At 44.0% G+C, this 26,905-nt stretch overlaps 1 protein-coding gene across 1 annotated transcript in view; it reads left to right on the top strand.

The window, feature by feature from the left end:
• Positions 1–5,480, top strand: part of LOC311063457 (NLR family CARD domain-containing protein 3-like) — a 32,855-nt gene extending 27,375 nt beyond the window's left edge. Inside the window, exons 5-7 of the mRNA XM_084082932.1 lie at positions 397–2,179; positions 2,278–2,451; positions 5,290–5,480. Of these exons, the coding sequence (XP_083939058.1) occupies positions 397–2,179; positions 2,278–2,451; positions 5,290–5,467 (2,135 nt within the window). The 3' untranslated portion in view covers positions 5,468–5,480. The remainder of the gene's footprint in view (positions 1–396; positions 2,180–2,277; positions 2,452–5,289) is intronic.
• Positions 5,481–26,905: the final 21,425 nt, after the last annotated feature.

Genomic DNA, 26,905 nt, shown 5'->3' with positions numbered 1-26,905 from the left:
CACCAGTCCATACAATAACACAACAGTCCACAAAATAACATAACAGTCCACACAATAACACACCAGTCCACACAGATAACACAAGCAAAAAAACAAGAACCATAATACCATCTTTACAACTACATAAACACAAACAACACTTAATCCACAAGGTTATGATTAATATCTTATCTTATAACTTGTGTGCACACCTCATTAAGTTGTGGCCTCAAAATACAGATTTTGTTCCCAAACATTAATGAATTGTAGGCACAACATACAGTATGACTTCCCAAAAGTAAAAGCAATAAGATAAAACTATAAATACAACAAACAACACAATTTCACTTTTGCTGATCTGTTAATAATAATTTTAGGACCATATTTCTCAATGATGTCTGTTCTTTGGTCTTTCAGAAACTCTGTGCAAACAACAACTGAAGTCTAATCTGACAAAGAGGCTTTTGTGTTTGTCTGAGTGGATCACAAACGAAGGACAAAAAACATTTCTGAATCAGATCTACACAGAGGTCTACATCACAAAGGGAGGCAGCGGAGAGGTCAATAAAGAACATGAGGTCATACGGCTTGAAACAGCTTCCGGGAAACCAGCCAGCCCAGAAACACCAATCAAATTTGAAAACATCTTTAAAGCATTACCTGGAGACGTTGAACCAATCAGAACAGTGATGACGAAGGGAGTGGCTGGCATTGGTAAAACAGTTCTAACTCAGAAGTACACTCAGGACTGGGCAGAAGATAGAGCCAACCAGGATATCCACTTCGTGTTTCCATTCACTTTCCGAGAGCTGAATTTGGAAAAGAAGAATAAGTACAGCTTGGAGGAACTTCTTCATAACTTTTTTAGTGAAACCAAGAATGTAGGAATCTGCATCTTCGACGAGCCCAACGTTGTGTTCATCTTTGATGGATTAGATGAATGTCGGCCTCCTCTAGACTTCCAGAACACTGTGAAATGGACTGATCCCACAAACTCAAACACAGTGGACGTGCTTTTGACAAACCTCATCAAGGGAAATCTGCTTCCCAAAGTTAAAATCTGGATAACCACACGACCTGCAGCAGCCGACCAGATCCCTTCTGAGTATTTTGACAGGGTTACAGAGGTAAGAGGGTTCAATGACCCCCAGAAGAAGGAGTACTTCTTTAAAAGATTCAGTGATGAGCAGCAGGCCGGTAAAATCTACTCACACATCCAGACATCGCGAAGCCTCCACATCATGTGCCACATCCCAGTCTTCTGTTGGATCTCTGCTAAAGTTCTGGAGGGAATCTTGAGCACAGAGGAGACAGGAGCACTGCCAAAGACCCAGACTGCCATGTACATCCACTTCATGCTGGTTCAGTCCATACAGAAGAAGGCCAAGTATCAAGACAGAGCTCAGAAACATCCTGACAGGAATCCAGATGATGCCATTCTGTCTCTGGGGAAACTGGCTTTTGAACAGCTGAAGGAAGGCAACCTGGTCTTCTATGAAGAAGACCTGACAGCATCTGGCATTGATATCAGAGACGCCGCAGTGTACTCAGAAGTGTTCACAGAGTTATTTGGAGAGGTGCGTGGAACGTACAAGGACAAGGTGTTCTGCTTTGTCCATCTGAGTGTTCAGGAGTTTCTGGCTGCCCTCCACGTCTTCATCACTTTCATCAACACTGGTGTGAACCTATTTTCTCCCTCCATGTGGTCCAAGTTATTTGGAAGGATTTCCAAATCCAAGATTCGTCACCTCTACCGAAGTGCTGTAGATGAGGCCTTACAGAGTCCAAATGGACATCTGGACTTGTTCCTCCGTTTCCTTTTGGGACTTTCTTTGGAGAACAATCAGAATCTCTTAAAAAGACTGTTGAACAAGACAGGACATAGGTCATATTCAAATCAGAAAACAGTCAAGTACATCAAAGAGAAGATCAGGAAAAATCCCTCTCCAGAGAAAAGCATCAATCTGTTCCACTGTCTGAATGAGCTAAATGATCATTCTCTAGAAGAAGAGATTCAACTATATCTGATATCAGGAAGTCTCTCCACAGAAAAGCTCTCTCCTGCTCAGTGGTCAGCTCTGGTCTTCATGTTGCTGTCATCAGAAAATGAGCTGGATGTGTTTGACCTGAAGAAGTACTCTGATTCAGAGGAGGCTCTTCTGTGGCTGCTGCCAGTGGTCAAAGCCTCCAGTAGAGCGTTGTATATGAACTTATTGATACATTTAATATATTGTCAACTAATTGTTATGGAAATAAAATACATTTGTTTAACGTATATTCTCACTATTGTTTCTTCAGGCTGAGTGGCTGTAACCTCTCAGAGACATGCTGTGAGAAGTTATCATCATCAGTTCTCACCACCAGCTCCAGTTTAATAGAACTGGATCTCAGTAACAATGATTTGCAGGATTCAGGAGTAAAAAGGCTCTCTGAAGGACTTGGGAGTCCACACTGTACACTGGAGACACTCAGGTAACTCCTGAACCTGTTCACCTGAAACTGAATGTTTCGATTCTGAAGTAAATAGACATGGAGCTTAGACTAATTGATTTACTTTTTCAGTCTGTCTGTAATGGTGGTGCTAGGTAAGGGGCAAGGGGTGATTCTTATGTTCTGACCAAATGGATTTTGAATGCAATCAATTTCTGCACATTTTGAACCCATATCCAAACAATGCGGCCTACTCCCTATATAACATAATCACTGCACCAGATTAAGACCAGCTGTGAGCTGGTCTTAACTTGAAGCACAAAGTCTGTGGGGAAAATAACATTGTGCCGTGATCCCGCCAGACCACACCTCATTTTATGTTCATTTGGTATTTAGACAACACAGGCACGTAGTGTGAGTCGGGTGGGAGATACCAAATATGCCTTGTGCTTGGCACAATGTGGCTTTGTACCATGTAGCGCCTGGTGGAAGATAGGTCCCTAAGGGGGTCTGAGATCAGGTCAGGCAATGGGCGTGCCTCATACAGATTGAAAAAATGTACCCACATTTTCTCCCATCTAGAACACCTGGTATTTTCACTATTTTGGACAACATATTTTCACTCCCAAATAGTGCTATAATGACTTCATGGGACAAGATGTGACCAAACTGTAAGCGTTTGACGTGAAGCGGGCGGGGTCCCCTTAACGTCATTTGACGTCCTAATCACTTCCCCCAAAGTTGCAAAATGAATCATCATATTATCATTAGTCAATAGTATAGCAGTATAAAGTTATAAAGAGAGTTTGTACGTTTGTGTGTGTGTGTGTGTGTGGGGGGGGGGGGGGGGGGTTTGCATGCGTAAGTGCGTGTAATTGACGTGTGTAATGTGATATGATGTCATTGGTAATGTTGTGTAATAGAGTGTAAATGTTCATTGTTAAAGTATAATAGTGACAGCAGTAATAGATGTGTGATGAAGTGTAATGGTGACAGCAATAATAGATGTGTGTTAAAGTGTAATAGTGACAGCAGTAATAGATGTGTGTTAAAGTGTATGGTGACAGCAATAATAGATAATAATAATAATAATAATAATAATAATAATAATAATAATAGTGTGTAATAGATCTGTGAGTTGTAAAACACAGAAGAAACGTTTACAATGTATTTTGCTGACAGACAGACATGCACATATATTGATGGAATGGGAATGACAATATAATGATAAAATAATGATAAAATATAAGGTATACATTACTACTTTAAACATTTTCAAATTTTAAGATTCAAGGTTGCAAATATGTATTGTTTTTTACACTATTTCTAATAGGTGGATATGTTTAATGTATTATGTGATGTGTACGGAAAAAAGAAAATACAAACATATAATCACAGACCGTAATAAGACAATAACTGTTTCTTCAGGCTGAGGGGCTGTAACCTTTCAGAGACATGCTGTGAGGAGTTATCAAAAGTTTGCAGTTCCATCTCCTCTATTTTGAAGGAAATGGACCTCAGCAACAATGATCTACACGATTCAGGAGTAAAAAGGCTCTCCGAAGGACTTGGGAGTCCACACTGTACACTGGAGACCCTCGGGTAAGTATTCCTGAACCTGTTCAACACATGACTGTTGTGATTTTTAAGTAAAGACACATGGAGCTTACCTGAATTAATTCACCTTTTTTGTCTTTCTGTGCTGGTGGTGTTTGGGGAGGGCGGGGGGTGATTCTTATGTTCAGATCAAGTGGATTTTGAATGCAATCAATTTGTGCACATTGTGAACCCATGGCGCCTAATCCAAACAATGCGGCCCACTCCCTAAATAACAAAATCACCTGCGTTGCTGTCACTGCGTCAGATTAAGACCAGCTTTGAGCTGGTCTTAACTTGAAGCACAAAGTCTGTGGGGAAAATAACATTGTGCCGTGATCCTGCCAGACCACACCTCATTTTAAGATCATTTGGTTTAGACAACGCGGGCGCAAGTCTGTGTGCATCGGGTGGGAGATACTAAATATGCCTTCTGCTTGGCACAATGTGGCTTTGCACCATGTAGCGCCTGGTGGAAGATAGGTCCCTAAGGGGGTCTTAGGTCAGGTCAGGCAAGTTGTTGTGTATTACAACAATGGGCGTACCTCATACAGATTGAGAAAATGGGAGAAAATGTACCCACATTTTCAAACATAGTGAAAACAGCCACTCTAGCACATCTGGTATTTTCACTATTGTGTGCAACATATTCTCACTCCTGAATAGTACTATAGTGACTTCATGGGACAAGATGTGATCAAACTGCAAATGTTTGGCGTGACGGGGGCGGGGTCCCCTTCACGTCATTTGACGTTGTCCTGATCACTTCCCCATTTCTGGAATGCTGAAGTGTCATTTTCAAACCCAAGAGGTCTTTGCAAAAAAGCAGTTAAAACGACAGACGTGTGTGTGTGTGTGTGTGTGTGTGTGTGTGTGTGTGTGTGTGTGTGTGTGTGTGTGTGTGTGTGTGTGTGTGTAGTAATGTTGGGTAATGTTGTGTGTAGATGTTTGTTGTTAAAGTATAATAATGACAGCAGTAATAGATGTGTGTTAAAGTCTAATAGTGACAGCAATAACAAATGTGTGTTAAAGTATAATAGTGACAGCATTAATAGATGTGTGAGGTGTAAAACACAAAATAATTATAAAATAATGATAAACTATAAGGTATACATTACTAAATTAAACATTTTAAAACTTAGATTCAAGGTTGCAAATCTGCATTTTGTTTTATACTATAATTCTAATAAGTGGATATGTTTAATGTATTATGTGATTGTACAGGAAAAATAAAATACAAAAATATATTCACAAACCGTAATTAGAAAATTACTGTTTCTTCAGGCTGAGAGGCTGTAACCTTTCAGAGACATGCTGTGAGGAGTTATCAAAAGTTTGCAGCTCTAGCTCCTCTAGTTTGAAGGAAATGGACCTCAGCAACAATGATCTACAGGATTCAGGAGTAAAAAGGCTCTCCGAAGGACTTGGGAGTCCACACTGTACACTGGAGACCCTCGGGTAAGTATTCCTGAACCTGTTCAACACATGACCGTTTTGATTCTGAAGTAAAGACACATGGAGCTTACCTGAATGAATTGACTTTTTTTGTCTTTCTGTGCTGGTGGTGTTTGGGGAGGGGGCGGGGGTGATTCTTATATTCAGATCAAATTGAATTGGAATGAAATCAATTTGTGCACGTTGTGAACCCATGGCGCCTAATCCAAACAATGCGACCCACTCCCTAAATAACAAAATCACTTGCGTTGCCGTTGCTGTCACTGCGTGTGTTTGTGTGTGTGTGTGCGTGTGTGCGTGTGTGCGTGTACGCGCGTGCGTGCGTGCGTGCGTGCGTACGTGCGTGCGTGCGTGTGTGTGTGCGCGTACGTGCGTACGTGCGTGTGCGTGCGTGTGTGTACTTGATGTGTGTAATAGATGTGTGTAATATGCTGTCATTGGTAATGTTGTGTGTAGATGTCTGTTGTTAAAATGTAATAGTGACAGCAATAATAGATGTGTGTTAAAGTGTAATAGTGACAGCAATAATAGATGTGTGTAATAGATGTGTGAGTTGTAAAACACAGAAGCAACGTTTACAATGTAATTTGCTGACAGACAGACATGCACATAAATTGATGGAATGGGAATGACAACATAATGATAAAATAATGATAAAATATAAGGTATAAATTACCAATTTAAAACATTTTGAAATTAAGATTCAAGGTTGCAAATATGTTTGTTTTTTTTGCACATGTGATGTGTACAGAAAAAATAAAATACAAACATATAATCACAAACCGTAATTAGAAATGTACTGTTTCTTCAGGCTGAGAGGCTGTAACCTTTCAGAGACATGCTGTGAGGAGTTGTCAAAAGTTTGCAGCTCCACCTCCTCTAGTTTGAAGGAAATGGATCTCAGCAACAATGATCTACAGGATTCAGGAGTAAAAAGACTCTCTGAAGGACTTGGGAATCCACACTGTACACTGGAGACCCTCGGGTAAGTATTCCTGAACTTGTTCAACCAACAGTTCAACACATGAACCTGAATTAAGTCGCTATTTTGTCTTTCTGTGCTGGTGGTGTTTGGGGAGGGGTGGGGTTGTTTCTTATGTTCAGATCGAATGGATTTTGAATGCAATCTATTTGTGCACATTGTGAACCCATGGCGCCTAATCCAAACAATGCGGCCCACTCCCTAAATAACAAAATGGTTAACTGCAAATGTTCGGAGTGACGGGGGCGGGGTCCCCTTCACGTCATTTGACGTTGTCCTGACCACTTCCCCATTTCTGGAATGCTGAAGTGCCATTTTCCACATGCCGTATATTATGTGTTGGTAATATTGTGTAATAGAGGTTGGATGTGTTTTGTTAAAGTGTAATAGTGACATAAGTGACTTACTACTACTTACGTTTGAACCATTGATTCATTGAATATTGTCTCTCATAGCTCCATATTAAACTGTGGGTCTGCTCATAATTCCAATCTCCTATCATTCCGACATCCCAATAGTCCGACAAACACTAGGTTAGTGTGAGGTTAGGGATAGGGATAGGGCTAGTTATGGTTGCGCTCTAAATTATTCAAACCCCACTGCAAATCTGATTTATTGGAAAAATGAACGAACTCTCAACTCTATGAAATTTAAAAAAATCACGCAAGAACTGTTTCAACACAACTAATATTATGAATGGTTTCTCCAAATTCAACACAAGATGCCACTTTTAATGACTGTTGCAGTGTCAGAATTATTAACTTCATTGCCATGGACGGGAATTCCTGTCAGATTCTGCTATGGCTCATAATGCCAATGAGGGGAATTTATTTACATTTTCCATTTTTTTCACAGAACCAGAGATAACGCGATCCGAAGATTTACTGCTCCATTCACTCCCTGGTTAACTTATTACTTAAAAATCCTGTATCTCTGCTCCTGTGTATTTTTTTTTTGACAAAACATGCTATTTTATTTTTTTGCATCCCATACCCAGCCTGAGTTAATATCATAATGACCGTTTGTTTCCTGTTATTCCATTGGCCAGTTTCTCCCCCCTGGCTCGAGACGATCCGACACCTTGTCCCCCTGCACTGAGGGTCACAGCGGGGGATTCTATTGTCTTTTAAATAGCCTACCTATTAACATACCAGCTCACATATATTGTCAGACTACATGCAGGCAGAACATTATAATATAGGCTAACTGGGAATGTGCATGTGTAACTTCACTAACTTGTAATAGTAACTGCAGATCATGTATGTAAAAAAAAAAGCGTATAAAACTGCGCGATTTGTAGCTTACATTAAACTCTTGAGTTAATGTAAGCGTCTCCTCTCCTCCTCCCTATGTCAGCGCAACAAGTGAACACATTGGTATGTTCCACAAATGTGCTCATTCCAGCTCTACTCCTGTCTGATCAACAAACATAAAACAGTCGCTGCCTGACAAGCTCTATGCTTGTAGATCTGGTCTTTTTTCGCCGCTTCGCAGTGACAAGGAAAAGACTGGGTTGCCAAATTTTGCGAGAGAAATAAGCAGTCAGGTCTATGAACATTTTACTGCATGTGTTGTGTCTGGTGTGTGCCCTGAGAAAACAGTGAGTCATGAAGCAGTAGTGTGTATTTCTGTCTGTCTCCTATATGTCATCATGATTTGTGTATGTGGGGACCTCATTTTAAACAAGCTTAGTGCTTTATGAGCCTTCCAGTTTAGTAGACCGTGAACAGATGTTTTTAATGGTGTGATGTTTCTTTTTATGCAACTGCCTATTGTAGCACTTTGAGATTGTAGATTGGCTATTTTAATGAGTAAAAGCACAATATTTTCCTCTGAGATGTAGTGGAGTAGAAGTTAAAAGTATATACAATTGCAAATACTCCAGTAAAGTAAAAGTAACAGAACAGAAGCTGTAACACAGTGAAATAAAATTATTACTATTATAATTTAATTAAGGGTAATAATAATAATAATAATAATAATAATAATAATAATAATAGTCTCTTAATCTTGATTTGTCTGTCCTTACAGATAGATAGCAGCTCACAAAAGTTGCTTATAATAAGCAGACATGGCAACATAAACAGAGCGCCGCGCAGCCAACAGAGCGCCGCGCAGCCAAAGCTGCGCGGCAGTTAGATTTACGGGAACACAGTTATTTTATTATTTTTTCATTATTATTATTGGACTAATGAAGTCCCTTGGCCAGGCTGACAGTGAAATGCAAATCATCCATTAACTTGAACAATGACGGTCTGCGGGCCATTGCGGGGGGGTCTCGAGGTGTGAATGGCTCCGTGCCTGTGGGAGAAAGGGTGAGACCGGTCCAAATAGCCAAAATATAACGTCTGGGATGGTATATATAGGGCTAATTTCATATTTATAATACGTTTCAGATTTTACAAAAAAGCAGAGATGATTTGAATAGAATAGTTAGGAAAAGTCATGAAAGGAGAACTTCCTTGGAGCTTCATGAGAGAAGATAATCCACTTTAAATTCTCAAAATCGGCCAGATTGACGGGCTAGTCACGCGAGTGTTAAATAGTTAAAAACCCATCATGTCAAGTGTCTTTAATTCGTAGAGCACACTTTTGCTATTATGACCTGCTGTAAAAGTGATGTATAGCCAGGAACCAGCTTCTGGCAGCATTCCTGTGGCATTTTAGCCCATTCCTCATGTGTATTTGCCCCCAGCTTACTAAAATCCTTGCGTGTGCGTTCTGCAACCTCAGTATCAGCCCTTAGCTGCACATAGAGGTCTGTTTTTTATGATCTAAGATCCAGACAAGCAGCGGAATTGTATTGAAATAACCTGTGTGTGTGTGTGTGTGTGTGTGTGTGTGTGTGTGTGTGTGTGTGTGTGTGTGTGTGTGTGTGTGTGTGTGTAGGTTGTCAGGCTGTATGGTCACAGAGAAAGGCTGTTCTTATCTGGTCTCAGCTCTGAAGTTCAACTCCCATCTAAAAGTGTTGGATTTGAACTACAATCATCTAGACTCAGCAGCAGAGCTACTCTCTACTCTACCACTGCAGACTCTCAAGTATGGAGAGACTTGCTGCCACGTACTTATTGCAAATATAAATCAGTTATTGTTTTTATCACCAAAGACAATATGCAGGCCTGACTTTGTCCCCCCCCCCCCCCCCCCCCCACCCCAGTGTCGACCATAGTGGAGAGAAGAGGGTGAAACCATTTCAGAGGAAGTGTAAGTGTTTATTCTGTTTTTTATTCTGTTATCTTACTGTGAATTAAGATGATGACCATAAATATAATGTGTTGACAACTATGCAGTAAATTACTTCCTATAGACTAGATCAGATTAAAAACGATCTTAACCCCGAAGGCAAATTGAATTTATGATATACATTTGTTCTAGGGGTATTTACTCATTCCAGAACAAAAACTTTGTCTATAGCCGACACTGCCTGCTTTGTTTTCACATAAAAATCATAGAATATTATTCTTCGCAATCGCTTTAAAAGACGTAGGGGGGTCTCGTAGAATCTGAGAATTGTTTTTATCTTGCCACGATAATCCATTCCATAGTTGTGAACAGCTTAATGTGGGTTGTTTTCGCCTAAAGAAACAGAGAGCAGAGAACAAGAGATTTTTTCCAAATCCTTTAACACTCGCGTGACTAACCCGTCAATCTGGCCGATTTTGAGAATTTAAAGTATATAATCTTCTCTCATGAAGCTCTGAGGAAGTTCCCCTTTCATGACTTTTCCTAAATATTAGATTCAAATCATAGCTGTCTTTTTTTATCTGAAACGTTTTATAAATATGAAATTAGCTATACATATACCATATATACAGAGCCGTTCACACCTCGAGACCCCCCACACTGGTCCGCAGACGGTCATTGTTCAAGTTAATAGATGATTTGCATTTCACTGTCAGCCTGGCCAAGGGACTTCTCCTCGGGTGCAATACGTTAGTCCGACAGCGAATTCCTCCGACAACGCAGTGCTCCGACATTAAACAGTAAACCCGAACCAAACCTGCACCCTAACCCTAACCGCACGCGGATGCCACATAGTCGGAGAAAAGGTCTGTCGGATTAACGCATGCCTCCCCTTCTCCTCTAGGCCTGCTAATAATGAAATACAAATGACAACTGCTTTGTCCCCAATCCCCATAAATCTAAACACTAAATGTTGTGTGTGTGTGTGTGTGTGTGTGTGTGTGTGTGTGTGTGTGTGTGTGTGTGTGTGTGTGTGTGTGTGTGTGTGTGTGTGTGTGTGTGTGCAATACTCACATCAGTATAATATTCATATGATGATGATGATTCTTCTCATCACCTTAACTTCTTCTTCTTTTTGTATATTGTTCTCTCATCAGATGTGTGTGAACTCACACTGGATCCAAACACAGCACACAGACACCTCTCTCTGTCTGAGAACAACAGGGAGGTGACACGGGATGGAGAGGATCATCAGTATCCTGATCATCCAGACAGATTTAAGGACTATGCTCAGGTGATGTGTAGAGAGAGTCTGACTGGACGCTGTTACTGGGAGGTAAAGTGGAGTGGAAAGGGTTCTATAGCGTTGACATACAGAGGAATCAACAGACAGGGAGATGACAGTGTGTTTGGAAACAATGACATGTCCTGGTGTCTGAGATGTGAAGGTTATAATAACAGGTACACTGTGAGTCACAATAAGAATAGAACTGCCCTCCCTGTCCGTCCCTCCTCCTCCGGTAGAGTATCAGTGTATGTAGACTGCTCTGCTGGCACTGTGTCCTTCTACACAGTGTCCTCTGAAACACTGACACACCTGTACACCTTCCAGTCCACATTCACTGAACCGCTCTATGCTGGGTTCAGCTGCTGGGGGGGTAAGGGGTGGGGCACCTCAGTGTCTCTGTGTGAGATATAGGAGGAAGCGGAGGAGGAGGAGGAGGAGGAGGGAGAGGGGGGAGGATAGTAACATTAGCTATTTTCGGCACACAGCTAAGTATAAATCAGGCATTACGACGCCATCACAGCCTGGCAAAATACATTCTAGTCGACTAAATCAACTGTATATTGAGTCGACTAAAACTAGACTGAAACTAGCACGCAGGCACACACACACACACACACACACACACACACACACACACACACACACACACACACACACACACACACACAAACACAGTGTAAATAGACCGCTATGTTGTACATGTATAATATTACTGTTTTACATTGTAAATAGATCAGAATTATTGAATCAGGGTCAGTTGTGGAAAGTAACGTGGAAAGTTTTACTCAAGTACTGTACTCAAGTACAGTTTTGAGGTATTTTTTACTTTACTGGAGTATTTACAATGTTCAGTACTTTTACTTCTACTCCACTATATCTCAAATTGTCTATCACTATAGACAAATATTGTACTTTTACTCCACTACAATTATTTGAAAACCCAGGGTTACGTATGTAACCCCGGTTTTATTAGTAGCGTAAGCAAGTGCTTACTATGGGATATCATCGCCCCCCTGGCGATCACACAGAGCAAAAACAGGACTTCCGGAACTCCAATGACCATTGGATGAGGGTCTTGTGACGCAAAACTCCGGCGACCGGAGGGGGTATAAAACCCCTTGCGTCATAAGGGCTCGTTCTCTGAAACCTTCCACTCTGCACGCCCAGAAGCACACAGAGGGGGTTCAAAAATGTAAGCACTTGCTTACGCTACTAATAAAACCGGGGTTACATACGTAACCCTGGGTTATTATAGCATAGCTTTAAGCAAGTGCTTACTATGGGATACATAAACGTCCCCCGGGGAGCCCCCCCATTATGGTAACCCTCACCCACACGCTTGCCCAAGGCCCAGGGCCTGCCCCCGGCAGAGCCCTGACCCCCAGGCATCCCCGACCTCCAGGTCGGGGCGCGCAGGACTGGCAAGACAAGACCTTGACGGACAAGTCCTGTCCCTGACTTGGTGTAGGATAAGACCAAGACTATCCCACCAAAGACAGGGAAACCAAGGCCTCCTCCTCCCGGACCATGCCTAGCCGGCCCCGGGAGGGCAAGAAGGGTCCACCAGGCGGGAGAAGAAGCATGTCAACCATGCACCCTCCTACCTGGGGACAGCCCCCACACCCAAGACTGTGCGCGCCATTTCTGACGCCGAGCAGAGCAGATTTCCTGCATCGACACCCCCTTGTAAAGGGCCCAGGATGCAGCCACGGTCCGGGTGGAGTGAGCCCTCAGTCCCACCGGGACCGGGACACCACTACTCACGTAGGCCAACTGAATAGCCTCCACAATCCATCTGGATAGGGTCGGCTTGCCCACCGCCTTCCTCTGACCTCGGCCACAGGTGACGAAAAGCTGAGCCGACCTACGGCCCATGGCAGTCCTCTGACAGTAGAGCTTGAGAGCCCTCACTGGACAGAGGCAATGCAACCGTTTTCTCCACTGAAGAAAACGGTGGAGGATGAAAAGCACCCAACTCCACAGGGGCCCTGGCAATCGCACCGGTCTTGGACACAAAGGCCAAGTTGGGCTTTAGGACAACCCCCTTGCCGTCGTCCGAAAACCACATGCAATCCCCGCTTGTAGAGAGCGCCTGCATGTCACTGACGCGTTTTGCCGTACACAGACCCCGTTTGACCAGACGCAGACCCTGCTGCCGCAGTGGGGCTGTCGCCGCTTCTGTGCATTTCACGAAAACCCTGGGGCTCAGTGAAATGCCGAACGGGAGCACCGTGTACTCGTAGACCTTGCCTTCGTAGCCGAAGCGCAGGAACTTGCGGTGCGGTGGGTAGATTGGGATGTGAAAATAGGCGTCCTTGAGGTCTATGCTCGTCCACCAATCTCCCTGTCGTGTTGTCCGCAACAGCGTTGTTGTTGTGAGCATACGAAACTTGAAAACCTTCAAGAACTTGTTCGAAGCCTTAAGGTTGAGAATAGGTCTTACGCCCCCCCCCCTTCTTTGCCACCAGAAAATACTCTGAATAAAAACCTGACCGGTTCTGATTCGGAGTTAGTTCTGTGATTGCGACCTTGCTCAGGAGAGCTGCAACCTCTTCCCTCAGCGTTACGGCCGCTTGGCCCGTCGCGTGGGAGAACACTACCTTTTGTGATAGTGGAGGTTTGCTCGAAAATTGCAATCTGTATCCTTTTAACACGGTGCGTAGCACCCAAGGATTCAGACTGAACTCTTTCCATTTAGAAAAGCAACAAGCGAGAGGGTTCGTGGGGATGGTGGGGGCTGCTGACGTCACCTGCCCCGCCAGGTTCCGAGTGACCGACTGTGGGGAAACTTCGTGACCTATGGTCCCGGAACCTTGCCTCGGAGATGTACCTACCCGACCGTGAAAACCCTTCAGCAGGGGGAGTGTTGACAGGGTGACACCGGGGCCCGTCGGCGTGACTTCCGTATCACGTCGTCCGCCATGTTGGGAAGACAGGAACGGTCCTTTTGCGTGGTGTTTGTACCCGGAGTGGAAACGCCGTCCCTCCTGGGGACCTTCGCTGGTGTAACACCGGGGAGCGTAGAGCGTGGCGTGTGTCTGAGTCTTGGCCCTCCTGGCGCCGTCGGTGAAAACAGGCCCATCCTTGCGGCTGATTCTCACCGTACCTTTCTTGGCCTTGTCGATGGCAGCGGCGAGTTCTCTGTCCATCGGCGGCATGCCACAGACTCCCAGCTCTTCCCCCGTCAGGATGTCGGTGGAGAATCCCGGAGTCCCCGGCACCAAACGCTCGGCCCCGGGCGAACTGGATGGCATTCTTCACGCCAGCGGCCTCCGGGACGAGTTTGGACTCCACGTGGCGGGAGGGTAGAGTCGTCAGGCCTTGAAACCCCGCGATGGGGATACCGACGGACGCCCTCGAAAGGAGAGGGTGTGTCACCCCAGGCGGTGCTGGAGGTGGTGGTGGGGTAGAAGATGTCGGGAACTCTGCCCTGGGAAGGCTCGCCGGCCTCGGCAGCGTCCTCGCGTCGGGGGATGAAGCGGCGGTTCTAGTCGCCCCCACATCCCTGACCTTGCTGACGGCTCCGCTGGTGCGTGGGGCCGAGCGGAGCGGAGGGCCCATGGCTCCCTGGCTGCTGGTCGCAGGCTTCCTAGCCTTAGCCGGGGGAGCATCTGGGCTAGCATCTGCGTTATCGGTGCCGCTGGCCTCGGCCGCCAGGTCCATGGCCCGCTGCATGTGCCGGTCCAGCTGGACCTCGGAGAAGGCCATGCACGACACGCAGCCGCAGTCTCGTCCACGCTCGCAGGCGAGCCAGGCGTGGCTCGGGCCGAGGCAGGAGATGCAGAGGCGGTGATCGTCATCCGCGACGATCAGAAGACTGCATCCCCCGAATGCGCACTTGCGAGGCGCCTCCATTCTTTCCTTCGTCTGTCACAACACGAGGCAAACAAACAAAGGCTAGATTCGCCTAGCCGTTAGCTTAGCTTTGTTAGCTTAGTGTTAGCCTAGCTTTAGCGTTAGCTCTAGCGTGCTGCCTCGTGGTAAGAAAACGGGAGGATAGGAAAGAGAAATAAAACGATGAAATTCGAGAAACGGGAGTTATAATAAACTGAAACTATTTTTAAACGAAAGCCCCCTTAGAGTAGCACAGTAGTGCCCTCGCTATGGGTTTTGTTGGATTTCGTCAGTTTCTCCGTAGTTCAAAGTAATGCTAGGTAACTTTTTCAATAAAACTAAAGTTAAATTGTATATCTTTTGTGAGTGGCAAATGTTTCACAACACCCACTCCATGAATTTCACCCCCGAAAGCATTTTATTTATATATTTTCTATTGAACGTTGTCGAGCATGACTTTCCCACGAAAATGACGTCATCTGGCCGGAAAATGGAAGCGGAAATGCACCGGTTTCCTGTTTGGCCAGGAACTACTGCACCGGTTTCCTGTTTGGCCAGGAACTACCGCGCTAATAACAAAAAGGAAACTCACGCTGATTTTAAGAGATTGTATGATTTGAAGAACGAAAAAAAACAGAAAAAGAAAACACAGCTCACGGTAACTAAAGCTCCACTGGCTAAGAGAAACGATCCACAGATCGTATAAAACAATTAAAAGAACGCTTTTTGAAACGCTTCCGTCTTCCGGTGAAAACGAATGGAATTCTGGGTAACGCAGTAATAAATGAACGGCCTGCAGTGACGGTAATGACCAGCAGAGGCTGCTAAAAATCGTTTTTTTTTAAATCTGCACTGTATAACCTTAAGCTTCTAAGGCTCCGTGTGCTTCGCGTAGCAGAGTGGAAGAAGAGAACGAGCCCTTATGACGCAAGGGGTTTTATACCCCCTCCGGTCGCCGGAGTTTTGCGTCACAAGACCCTCATCCAATGGTCATTGGAGTTCCGGGAGTCCTGTTTTTGCTCTGTGTGATCGCCAGGGGGCGATGATATCCCATAGTAAGCACTTGCTTAAAGCTATGCTATAATAACTTTAGTTACTAGTTACTTTGTAGATTTGAATTATTATTACAAAACATACATTAACCACTTCAGCTCTATTTAAACTTTTCAAAAGATTTTAATACATTTGATAATTACCTTGTGAAAGGGGACATTCTGCCTAAAGAGTACTTTTACTTTTGGTACTTTAAGTACATTTTGATACCAATACTTTTTTACTTTTACTCAAGTAAATTTTAATTCCGGACTTTAACTTGTAACAGAGAATTTCTACATTGCAGTATTGATACTTTTACTTAAGTAGAGTACTTTTTCCACCACTGATCAGGGTGAATATAATTAAGTCTATGTAGAATCATTTATCATTTGACTAATAAACAACATGGACATTTAATAGTGAAATATGTAGAATCATTTATCATTTGACTCAAACAACATGGACATTTAATAGTGAAATATGTAGAATGATTTATCAGAGTTTAGACCAGGGGTATACAACCTTAGGCACAGAGGAGGGCGATCACTGGCACACTGGCATAAGTGTGAGAGAGAGGGTTTTATTTTTTTAAATATATTTCAAATATAAATATTGAACTTTTGACTCCACTACATTTCTAGGAAGGGATTCTTGAGATCCAAGCTTACTTAAGCCCTATTTGAAAATAGCAGATCTACAAGCTCAAAATGCATTGCACCCGTGGTGCATTGTGAGCTTGTAGATCTGCTATTTTCACTATTTATGAAAAGTTCTGTATTTAGATTTTTTGTTTTTGTTTATGTTCTACATTTTAACACATCGGGTGCCGAACACGGTCTGAACCGTGTGTTTACATAGTGGCGCTTCCACCGCTTCGGTGCCGAACACGGTCTGAACCGTGAGTTTAGTCTTTTTCGTTTTTCTCCGCGCGGGCGGGGCTAGAGCAGCTCTGGGAGCACCCATTGTAATCCTGCGAAGGAAGTGCCAGATCGCTCACCGGAAACACATTTTTTTTTCCCCATCCGCTTCCTGTCTATTTCCTACTTTGAAACGCCTATATCTCTGAATCTGTTTCCTGTGGGGAAAACCGGTCATGCGCGATCCCCCCCCCCGTTGTAACTCGCCAGGGAAATGTTATGGTTCCAGGCTGTAGCCAGGCTCATGGGACAACATGAATCGATGCTTTTTTTTGCGTGGATTTGCTTGTAACGCACGCGGAAGCTTTGAACAGCAAAGCGCAGTCAATGGGGAGAATGCTGGCACCCACGGTAAGTTGTTATGAAAAAATGCTGGCACCCGATGTGTTAATAGAGCAATGAATTGATTCTAAACCAATAAATGGTACTTTCTATTAATGTGTACTTTTGAATACTTGAGTATTTCTTGAGTATAGAGTATAGAGATGTGGCTCAGGAGGTAGAGCGGCCGCTTGGGAAACAGAAGGTTGCTAGTTCAATCCCGGCTCCCCCAGTGTTAGTGTCAAAGTGTCCTTGAGCAAGACACTGAACCCCTGATTGCTCCCACTTAAGCTCAGTCCTCAAGTAACTGTCCACCACTGCTTGTATGAATACAATGTAATGATGATTCTATTTAGACTTTGTACATATGCTTTATATGGGCTTCAGAGTGTGAAGATTGACCCATATGTTTTGTTTTGCATTTGTTTAACATGTTTAACATAATAATCCATCCATAATGCATAGATTCAACAGTACATTTGTTATGGGATGATGTTGCTTTTTTAAACTCTGTCATAGAAAGGTTTGCTCTGATGAAAACCAGTCAGTTGAAACATGTTGATGTTTGAACTGTTGCTACAAATAAAGTCCTTTTACATCTACGATTCTCCTCCTGGTTTGTGACTGCTCACATCTTTATCTGTTTGCTTCTAATGACCATGATGTTTACACTGCAGATATACTTTATTTACACACATCACACACTGTGAGTTTGTAGATCTGCTATTTTCACTAGTCTGGGTTCCAGGTAAACGGCTCCTGTCTCTTTTGGGTGTGGAGCTAAAAGCTTTGCTGTGTTAAGGTAAAGACCCACCCTCTGAGGAAGCATCAGGCCAGTGGTTCTCATGCTGTTTCATGTTCAAGGACCCCCACATTAATATGTGTGGTTCTCATGCTGTTTCATGTTCAAGGACCCCCACATTAACATGTGTGGTTCTCATGCTGTTTCATGTTCAAGGACCCCCACATTAACATGTGTGGTTCTCATACTGTTTCATGTTCAAGGACCCCCACATTAACATGTGTGGTTCTCATGCTGTTTCATGTTCAAGGACCCCCACATTAACATGTGTGGTTCTCATGCTGTTTCATCTTCAAGGACCCCCACATTAACATGTGTGGTTCTCATGCTGTTTCATGTTCAAGGACCCCACATTAATGTGTGTTTGACCACGGACCCTCGTCTGTTCCACATGTATGACTTTTGAACTGTCCACCTTGAGAGCATCAAACATCAGAGACACTGGCCCTCATTTATCAACTGAGCGTATAAACCGGCGTATATTTCTTCCATATATTCGGCCGTACGCCAACGTCAAAGTCACATTTATCAACGAATCCTACACAGCCGATCCGAGCGTACATTTGGTCCCATGCAGCCTTGATAAATCTCACGTCTGAAAACGAGTGTCATTTAAATAACACAGCCTTAAATATTCTCGAAACACCCCGATTTTACGACATGAAGAACCAGAATACGACCAAAGAAAGAGTACAATCTTTGTCAGTCACATAGGCTTGTAGCCTGACTTATGACAATGACATATTATGATACCAATCACATCGCCATGAATGGAATACGTTTGTATATTTATTTACCCCATACCGAGCAGTGCACGTTCGAGTTACACTAAAGCAGTCATGTAGGCTATATTCCCCATGAGACTCGGGCGGTCTGCAGACTGCAGTGATCCCGTGCCGCCACCCACGTTATAAGAGATTGGAGCGTCAGGTTTATATCCTTAACCCAGCCAGGTTGTAGCCTATATAACTCTCTATGACATAACTCCATACCATAGGACAAGCTACTGTAAGTTTGTAGACCTCACTGTCCATGAAAAGATGGTCGGGAGTCCCGATCGCGGGAGTCCCGACGCAAAAGCGCTCGTATTTTGAAAATAGCAGATCTACAAGCTCACAATGCGTCGCGATGCAATGCAGCCAGATCTGCAATCTTATCTGAATGACTGTTAAAGCAGTTTGTTTAAATTACTTAAAATAAAATGTTATATTTTCACAGGGATTATTTTATAGTGTAGATATACATTTTGGAGTGGAAATAAGGTGGAAATATGTGTCCAAATCCAGGTGCCTGTCAGACAGTCAGACAATGCTGCTCCACAGGTCTAGGATGGAAAAACGGGCGCAGCCAACGTCAACAACTGCTCTCTACCAGACGTGAGATTTCAGTGTACGGTAGGATGAAGCCAACGTCAGGATATATTGATAAATGCCGAAAGGTGCGGTGATCTCGCCGTACGCCCATTATTTGGGCTGCACCGCGTTGATAAATGAGGGCTAGTGTGTCCAGACGGGGATTTGAACCCAGGTTTACACATGAATCATTGTTGGGAGTCTCAGCCATAGCTGAGTGTTTAGAGAGCCCGTCTGGGGAGCCAGAGGCCCTGGTTGTCCCAGGTTCCATTCCAGGCCAGCCATGTGTCAAAGTGTCTCTGAGCAAGACTCTGAACCCCTAACTGCTCCCCCAGCGCCCCACTGCTCCTGTTACTGCGGATGCTTAAATGCACATTCCTCATTTCACTGTCGATGCAAATATACACTGACACATACCACAAAGGAGAGTGTAATGTAATAAATATCACACCCTGTGTGAAGGTAGCGGCGCCTTTGATACATTTTGTCATCGATATGTTTTTATAATGTGTTTATAGCCATGTGTCACGTGAAGCTTGACCAATCACTTTGTTGACGCACCTGACCAATCAGAGCGTTGACGGGTCTGACCAATCAGAGCGTTGACGGGTCTGACCAATCAGAGCGTTGACGGGTCTGACCAATCAGAGCGTTGACGGGTCTGACCAATCAGAGCATTGACAGGTCTGACCAATCAGAGCGTTGACGGGTCTGACCAATCAGAGCGTTGAAGGTGAACACGGACAAAGTCAGGTATAGAGCAGGATCCGCTCTATACCTAAAGGTATAGAGCGGCTAGCGCCGCTAAAAACTTACCTAGAAGGAGACTTTAGCCAAATGAATAATAGAATGAAATTACTAAATATTTCTAGATATTACTCATTGTTTATTTAGTCATTGTTTATATAGACATCTAATTCTATATTCATGACATCATAGTGATGTCATGAATAGTCCCCTTGCCTGACAAATCAGAACCTTGACGGGCCTGACCAATCAGAACCTTGACGGGCCTGACCAATCAGAACCTTGACGGGCCTGACCAATCAGAACCTTGACGGGCCTGACCAATCAGAGCCTTGACGGGCCTGACCAATCAGAACCTCGACGGGCCTGACCAATCAGAACGTTGACGGACCTGACCAATCAGAACCTCGACGGGCCTGACCAATCAGAACGTTGACGGACCTGACCAATCAGAACCTTGGCGGGCCTGACCAATCAGAACGTTGACAGACCTGACCAATCAGAACGTTGACGGAAAAGCCAGGTATAGAGCTAGAGCGGTCCTGCTCTTTACCTGGCTTTTCCGTCAACGCCAGCGCCGCTAATAACTAGAAAAAGTGCTCCTCGGAGCACAGGTCTCCGCCAGGTCACGTATGTTATTCTGGCCTCCTGGTGGCGCTATAATAGGCCAATGTTAAAATGGTGCCATTTATTCTTAGGTCTTTGACGGCAATCAGACACAGCATTCATGATTTGAGGCATTTTGTTCCAAAAATGTGTTTTGCTAAATTAGACCTGCTGGTGGCGCTATAACAGGCCAATGTGAAAAGGGTGGCATTTATTCCTCCGCCTAGTGGGAATGTGCATGTGAAATTTCACTGAAATCGCAAGCTGCGTTCATGGTTTGAGGCAGTTTGTTCAAAACGGACCAATCCTGCAAACTTTGATTGGCAACCTTAACCAATGAGGATGGAATATGGGAAATCGGACAGATCAGGGTTGATCACATGAATATATAGATACTGTGTACCGATTTGCATGACGTTTGATTAAAAACTGTAGGAGTAATGTGAAAAAAAGGGTTTTGCACAAATCGGCCTCCTGGTGGCGCTATAACAGGCCCATGTGAAAAATTTGAGGCAGAGGTTCTGAATTGGCATCCAGGGAGTGTGTGTGCACAGTTTCGCAGCGACCGGGCCAACAGTGCCGGAGATTTGGTGTTAACACACGGACAGGACGGACGGACACACACACACGGATGGACACACACACGGACGGACGGAGGGTAAAACATACTCTCTCGCCATGCCTTCGGCCTGGCGGAGACAATAATTATTATTATTACCCTTATTATTATTATTACCCTTATTATTATTATTACCCTTATTATTAGTATTATTATGTTGTCCTTTCCTTCTCTTGCGTAACGGTCGGGATCTCTGTGAGCGCAGCCTGTAGTCTATGGAGACTATCCAACACTTCACCACGGTTAACCAGTGGTGTTCAACCTTTTCAGGCCCTGACCCCCCAAAAATGATAGTATTTGAACTGGAGACCCCCTTTTTTTACTCGGTTCCACAGATTAATAATTGTGAAAATAGCAGACCCACAAGCTCACAATGCCTTGTGTTCTTATTTGGTTTCCCAAATGCTTAGTGGTATACTCCGTCACGCCTCATTTTTTTTTGCTGGGGCTGCCTGCAGGGCGCAGCGCGGCACAAAATTCAAAGGCTCCCTCTCTCTAATTCTCAACAAATATCTGTGATTATAATTGTCCTACAATCTGCAGAAGGGAGACGGTTAATTCCTTGTGTCATTTGCGTTTATATGATAGTCTATTCAAAGAAGACAATTGAGCGTCCATAAGATCGCACAGCTGTCCAGTCTGGTCTGGACTAATATCAAACCAAATGAGGCTGTGCGTAAATACTGCAGTTATTATAACAGCGCAGCAAGAAATAAACGATTAACGTGCATGAGAACACACTATGCCATTGGTAGCAATGCAAATCCAAAATGCGTCTTCCTAATAGATACATTTGGATTGGATATCTCACAATATGATAATGGTAACAATATGCGGGGATTCGCTGTCCACCGAGGAACAAGAGCAAGAGGCGTGCAGAAGAGGAGCTTGAATAATAAGGCACTTTTCCTGCCGTGTGCCAGCCACGCTCTACGTCATCGTAGAAGCAGCTAAACCTACAGGGTCTGTGCGCATCTTTGGGGCGCTACATACCCAATATTCCGCTCATCTCTTCAGTACAAAAGGACACCCAACATTAGTGGGTTCAACCCATTCAAAAGGTGCCCACATATCCAAATTAACCCTATACCTTCAGCTTCAGAACGATTTGCACAGTGGGGGAAAAGTTTTGCTTAAGTAAAAGTATCAATATTGCAATGAAGAAATACTCTGTTACAAGAATGTCCGGTATCAATAAAGAACTTTACTGTTCCTGTTCCACACATCGGCAACAAAAAGAAAATCACACCCTGTGTGAAGGAAGCGGTGCCTTTGGGGCGGGGCTTAACTAATTTCAGTTCGTACCTATTGGTGGTCTGAGTCCACTTACCAAATTTGTACTTGGTAGCATGCTGCAAACTGGAATAATGGCTGTTTAAAGCCCAGCCAATGGGCAGACAGAGGGGGCGGGGCTTAAGTAATTACAGTTCGTCCCTATTGGTGGTTTTAGTCCATGTACAACATTTGTACTCCGTAGCATGCTGCGAACTTGAGTTATGGCTGTTTAAAGGCCAGCCAATGGGAAGACAGAGGGGGCGGGGCTTCAGCAATTTAGTGCTCTCCCTATTGGTGGTCTAAGTCCACATACCAAATTTGGACTTGGTGGCATGCTGCAAACTGGAGTTGTAGCTGTTTAAAGCCCCGTGCTCATACGGACGGACGGACATAACATATGGACAGACACACGGTCAAGTGTGTGTGTGTGTGTGTGCATGTGTGCGTGTGTACGTGTGTTCGTGTGCGCACGTGTGCAGTGTTGGCTTGTGTGTGTGTGTGTGTGTGTGTGTGTGTGTGTGTGTGTGTGTGTGTGTGTGTGTGTGTGTGTGTGTGTGTGTGTATGTTTGTGTTTGTGTTGAAGTGGCGCATGTGTTGCTTCTTTGCCGTGCTCAAACATACGGACGGACACACACACGGTCAAATGTAGAGCGGTTGGCACCGCTAAAAAAACAACAACAACAACAACAACAACAACAACAGGATACATTTTAATAGGTAACACGTTTTTGTTGTGCACAATACGTTCTATAATAACTAGCTCCATTAAGGACCTCTCACTCCGCTATACAGCTCCGAGATGATAGCGGAGTGAGAGGTTCTTAATGGAGCTATATAATAACAAGCCTCCATGCAGTCCACTGTATTTCAGCTTCACATCGTCACCCCCCCTGCTCCCTAAGCTGAGTTTAGGCCAAAGCCTCAACCTGCTCCTTGGATCCCATTCCATGCCTACAGCCTTTTATTATTTATTTGTTCTTAGTATGAATAAACTCTCAAACCTCTCCTCCAACCGGCGCCACTTCCTTTGCTGGGTAGGTGGTGGATCCCCGCGTTCAACGTGGCCACAAACGGTCTCCACCAGCCTCTGTTCATCCTTTAATTTTCGGATGAACACCCAGATGGACGGGTGGCGCCTGTCTACCCGGACATTCCATCTGTGATGGAAACCTGAAATAATCATAGATTTATAAGAACTAGGATACATGCAGGACACATGGCACATGGCCCATTTACATTTAATTCCCACGTTGCTCAGAGATATTGAAGCAAATACAACAGATTTGGAATAAGAAACTTCTAATGATAATAATAATACTAATAATACTGATAATAAATAAATCTAAGTTCTTACCCTCCACCGCGTTATTGCTGCGGTTGTCAGAGTTCCGGCCATGGACACACCAGACTGCCGGTGGGAACAGTGCCCGCTCCCCCACGTACGTGTCCTCCATATAGGTGATGAAATCACCTATCGCGGGGTAGCGGCAGAGCTGGCGGTGGGTCTCTCTGTTTGTAGAAAAGGCCCTGAAGTTCTGCCTCAGGATAGGGAGAGGGAGGTAGCCGGTTGCCATCGCCTTCCTGAACCAGGCTCTCAGGTGCCTGTCCCGCCTGTATGGACCTGCAAAAGTTGAGTGAAGAAATAAAAGTTACTTAAACTACTCATTTCATAAGCACTCAACACTCAATATAGTAATTTATTTAACAAAATAAAAAAAGCTTCTACCCATGAATGTATATTATTATAACAATTATAATTGTCTACATTACCCTATACATCTGCATAATATTATTATGAAATTAAAATATGTATTTATTTATTTAACCTACAGCACCTATACATTTTAATATTTAGTTCTTTATCCTGTGAAGAAATCACACAATTACCTTTTGTTGTGGTCTGCTAACTTAACAAAGCATGCAACACTGACCTGCCAGGCCAGGGTCTTGCACCTTACGCCACATAATCTGGCACAGGTGAAAAAAACACCCAGTGATACGTGTGTCTGGCAGCTCCTCCCTGAAGGCATTCATCATGCCCATTTCATAGTCCGTCAGGACTTTGGCAGGGCTTGTACATCAAGGGGGGGGTGGACAGACAGACAGACAGGTGTTAAAATATAAAAAAGCAAGGTGCAGTGACCAGTGACATATGATACAGTGAGCGTCGAGCAGTGGTGGAAAAAGTACTCAAATTATTTACGTGAAAGTACCAATACTGCAATCTTGAAATACTCTGTTACAAGTAAAAGTCCAGAATTCAAAATTGACTTGAGTAAAAGTACAAAAGTATTGGCATCAAAATGTACTCAAATTACAAAAGTTCTAAACTATTTGAAAATAGCAGATCTACAAGTTCACAATGTGTTGCGTGTTGTAAACTTGTAGATCTGCTATTTTCAAATAGGTATAAATTAAATAGGGCTAAAGTGGTTAATGTATGTTTCGTAATTTAATCATTTAGGCTATATATCTGAAAGTAACTACTAGTAACTAATACGTTTTCAAATAATTGTAGTGGAGTAAAGTACAATATTTGCCTCTGAGACACACACACACACACACACACTTACCGTTCTTCAGTGACCCGCTCGACCCTCCTCTTAACATGACGGAGGACAGAGCGGTACATATCCTCTGTCTTGCCGCTCATTAGAATCATGATGAAGGGGACGACCCTGCCCACGTAGAGGCCATGTATTGTGGCAAACTGATAGTACGGCCTCGGACATGTCTTGAACGTGGCGTCCATGTATATCTAAAACATTCAAAATGTATTTTATTCATACTGATATAAACTGGACCTGTGTCATATTATTACGGAAAACCCTTATTACAAATATTCAGGCCCAGCACCTTTAGCTTGATCAAGCATTGATAATCATGCATATTTCAATTAATGATTTGGCTTATTGGCTACATTTCATTTCACTGACTGGCACAACGTTTTATTGAAGAGGGGTTCTCACCTGGTCACATTCACTGAGTTTCTGGACGTTCTCATCCGTCCCAAAAACCAAAAAGCCATGCTGCCTGTTGGTTTTACTGAGGAAGTCATCCCCTCCCCAAGTAACGGCCCATTCCCCCTGCACAGCGACGTCATCTACTCTGCGGGGGATGGGAGGCATGAGCCTGGCCCGCTGTCTCTCCAGACGCGCTTTCACGGCTTCGAAGGGGGGCACGTGTTGGATCAGAGCGGTTTGGGCAACTATCCGGTCATATACCCGTTTTACGGGGATAGTTGGATCGGCTTCCACCAAGTTGACAACCAAATCCGCCTCTCCCGCGTGGTCATGTTTACTGGGCGGCCTTAGGATGATGATGGCTGGGTCATCTGCCTGCACATCCAGCCACCGTGTGTGCATGGTCACGTTGCACCCAGGGTGGGCACAACGCCAATATATTTTTTTCATCGGTGGACTTATTTCGGAGATAACGGAACGAATCCATCACGAGGGCTTTCCCTCCTCGACTGTTGGCGACTTGAATGTATGCCATCATGTCAGTTTGGCAAAAGAGAATTATCACCTGGTGGGACTTTCTTTTATAGAGGTTAACTTGATTGATTACCATGTGCTTCCAATACATTACACGATTCCCTAAAACTCATTGGCCTTGGCAAATTCAACACTTTATTGGCATGTCAACGAGTGAAACCGCTTTTAACGCGCCCACCTGCTGTCTGGTGATGAGGAGCTGTCTGTGGTGCTGAACGTGGGGACCTGCTTGTACTGTATGTCTGTGAATGAGAAACTGTCTATAATGCTGACCTGCTGTCTTTTAGACTGATGTGCAGGTCCATGAGCTAACTTACAAATTATTAAGGTTTCGAGAGCCTATCAGGCTTCGAAGCCTTATTACATCTAACTTTCATGATCTTCCGCCGGTTTTGCCAGTTCTGGCCTAACCGCGTGGTCACTTTTTACGAAATTCGGCAATATGGTAGAGGGCTATGCCAAACGGCGAAGACCCGAAACTCACAACCATTGGCCAAATGGTGGCGCTGTAGCACTCAATTGAAAATGCCAACTTTGAACAGGTACAGCTCATGCCCTGTTCGACCTACAGCCATGAAACTTTGATACACACGTGCGTCTCCTCATGCCTAACAACTTTCACTGTTTGACTTTTGACCTCTGACCTTTAGATCTCCCACCATTTCGAATTCTATGAAAAGCAGTAAAAAGCAGTAAAAGTCCATAGCTTTCTGGGATCTTTGAGCAATCTGCACGAAACTGTCTACACATGAACTTTGGACCAATGCCGACAAACGTGAGCAAGCGGATTTTCCACAAGTGAAAACATTAAGCTTTTATAAGCCAATGAAAATTGCAGTTTTATGACAATTATTCATTTGCCCCTAACACATACATGCAGACTCACATTTGTTTGACACTTTGCAATATTGTAGAGGGTCATTCCAAGTATCACTGAAACCAATCTTACTCCAATTGGTCAAAGGGGGGCGCTATAGCAATTTTTTG

The sequence above is a fragment of the Gymnoscopelus microlampas genome (genome assembly GCF_963454915.1).
Source record: "Gymnoscopelus microlampas genome assembly, chromosome: 16".
Taxonomy (NCBI): Eukaryota; Metazoa; Chordata; class Actinopteri; order Myctophiformes; family Myctophidae; genus Gymnoscopelus; species Gymnoscopelus microlampas.
This window is presented reverse-complemented; position numbering and strand designations above follow the sequence as displayed.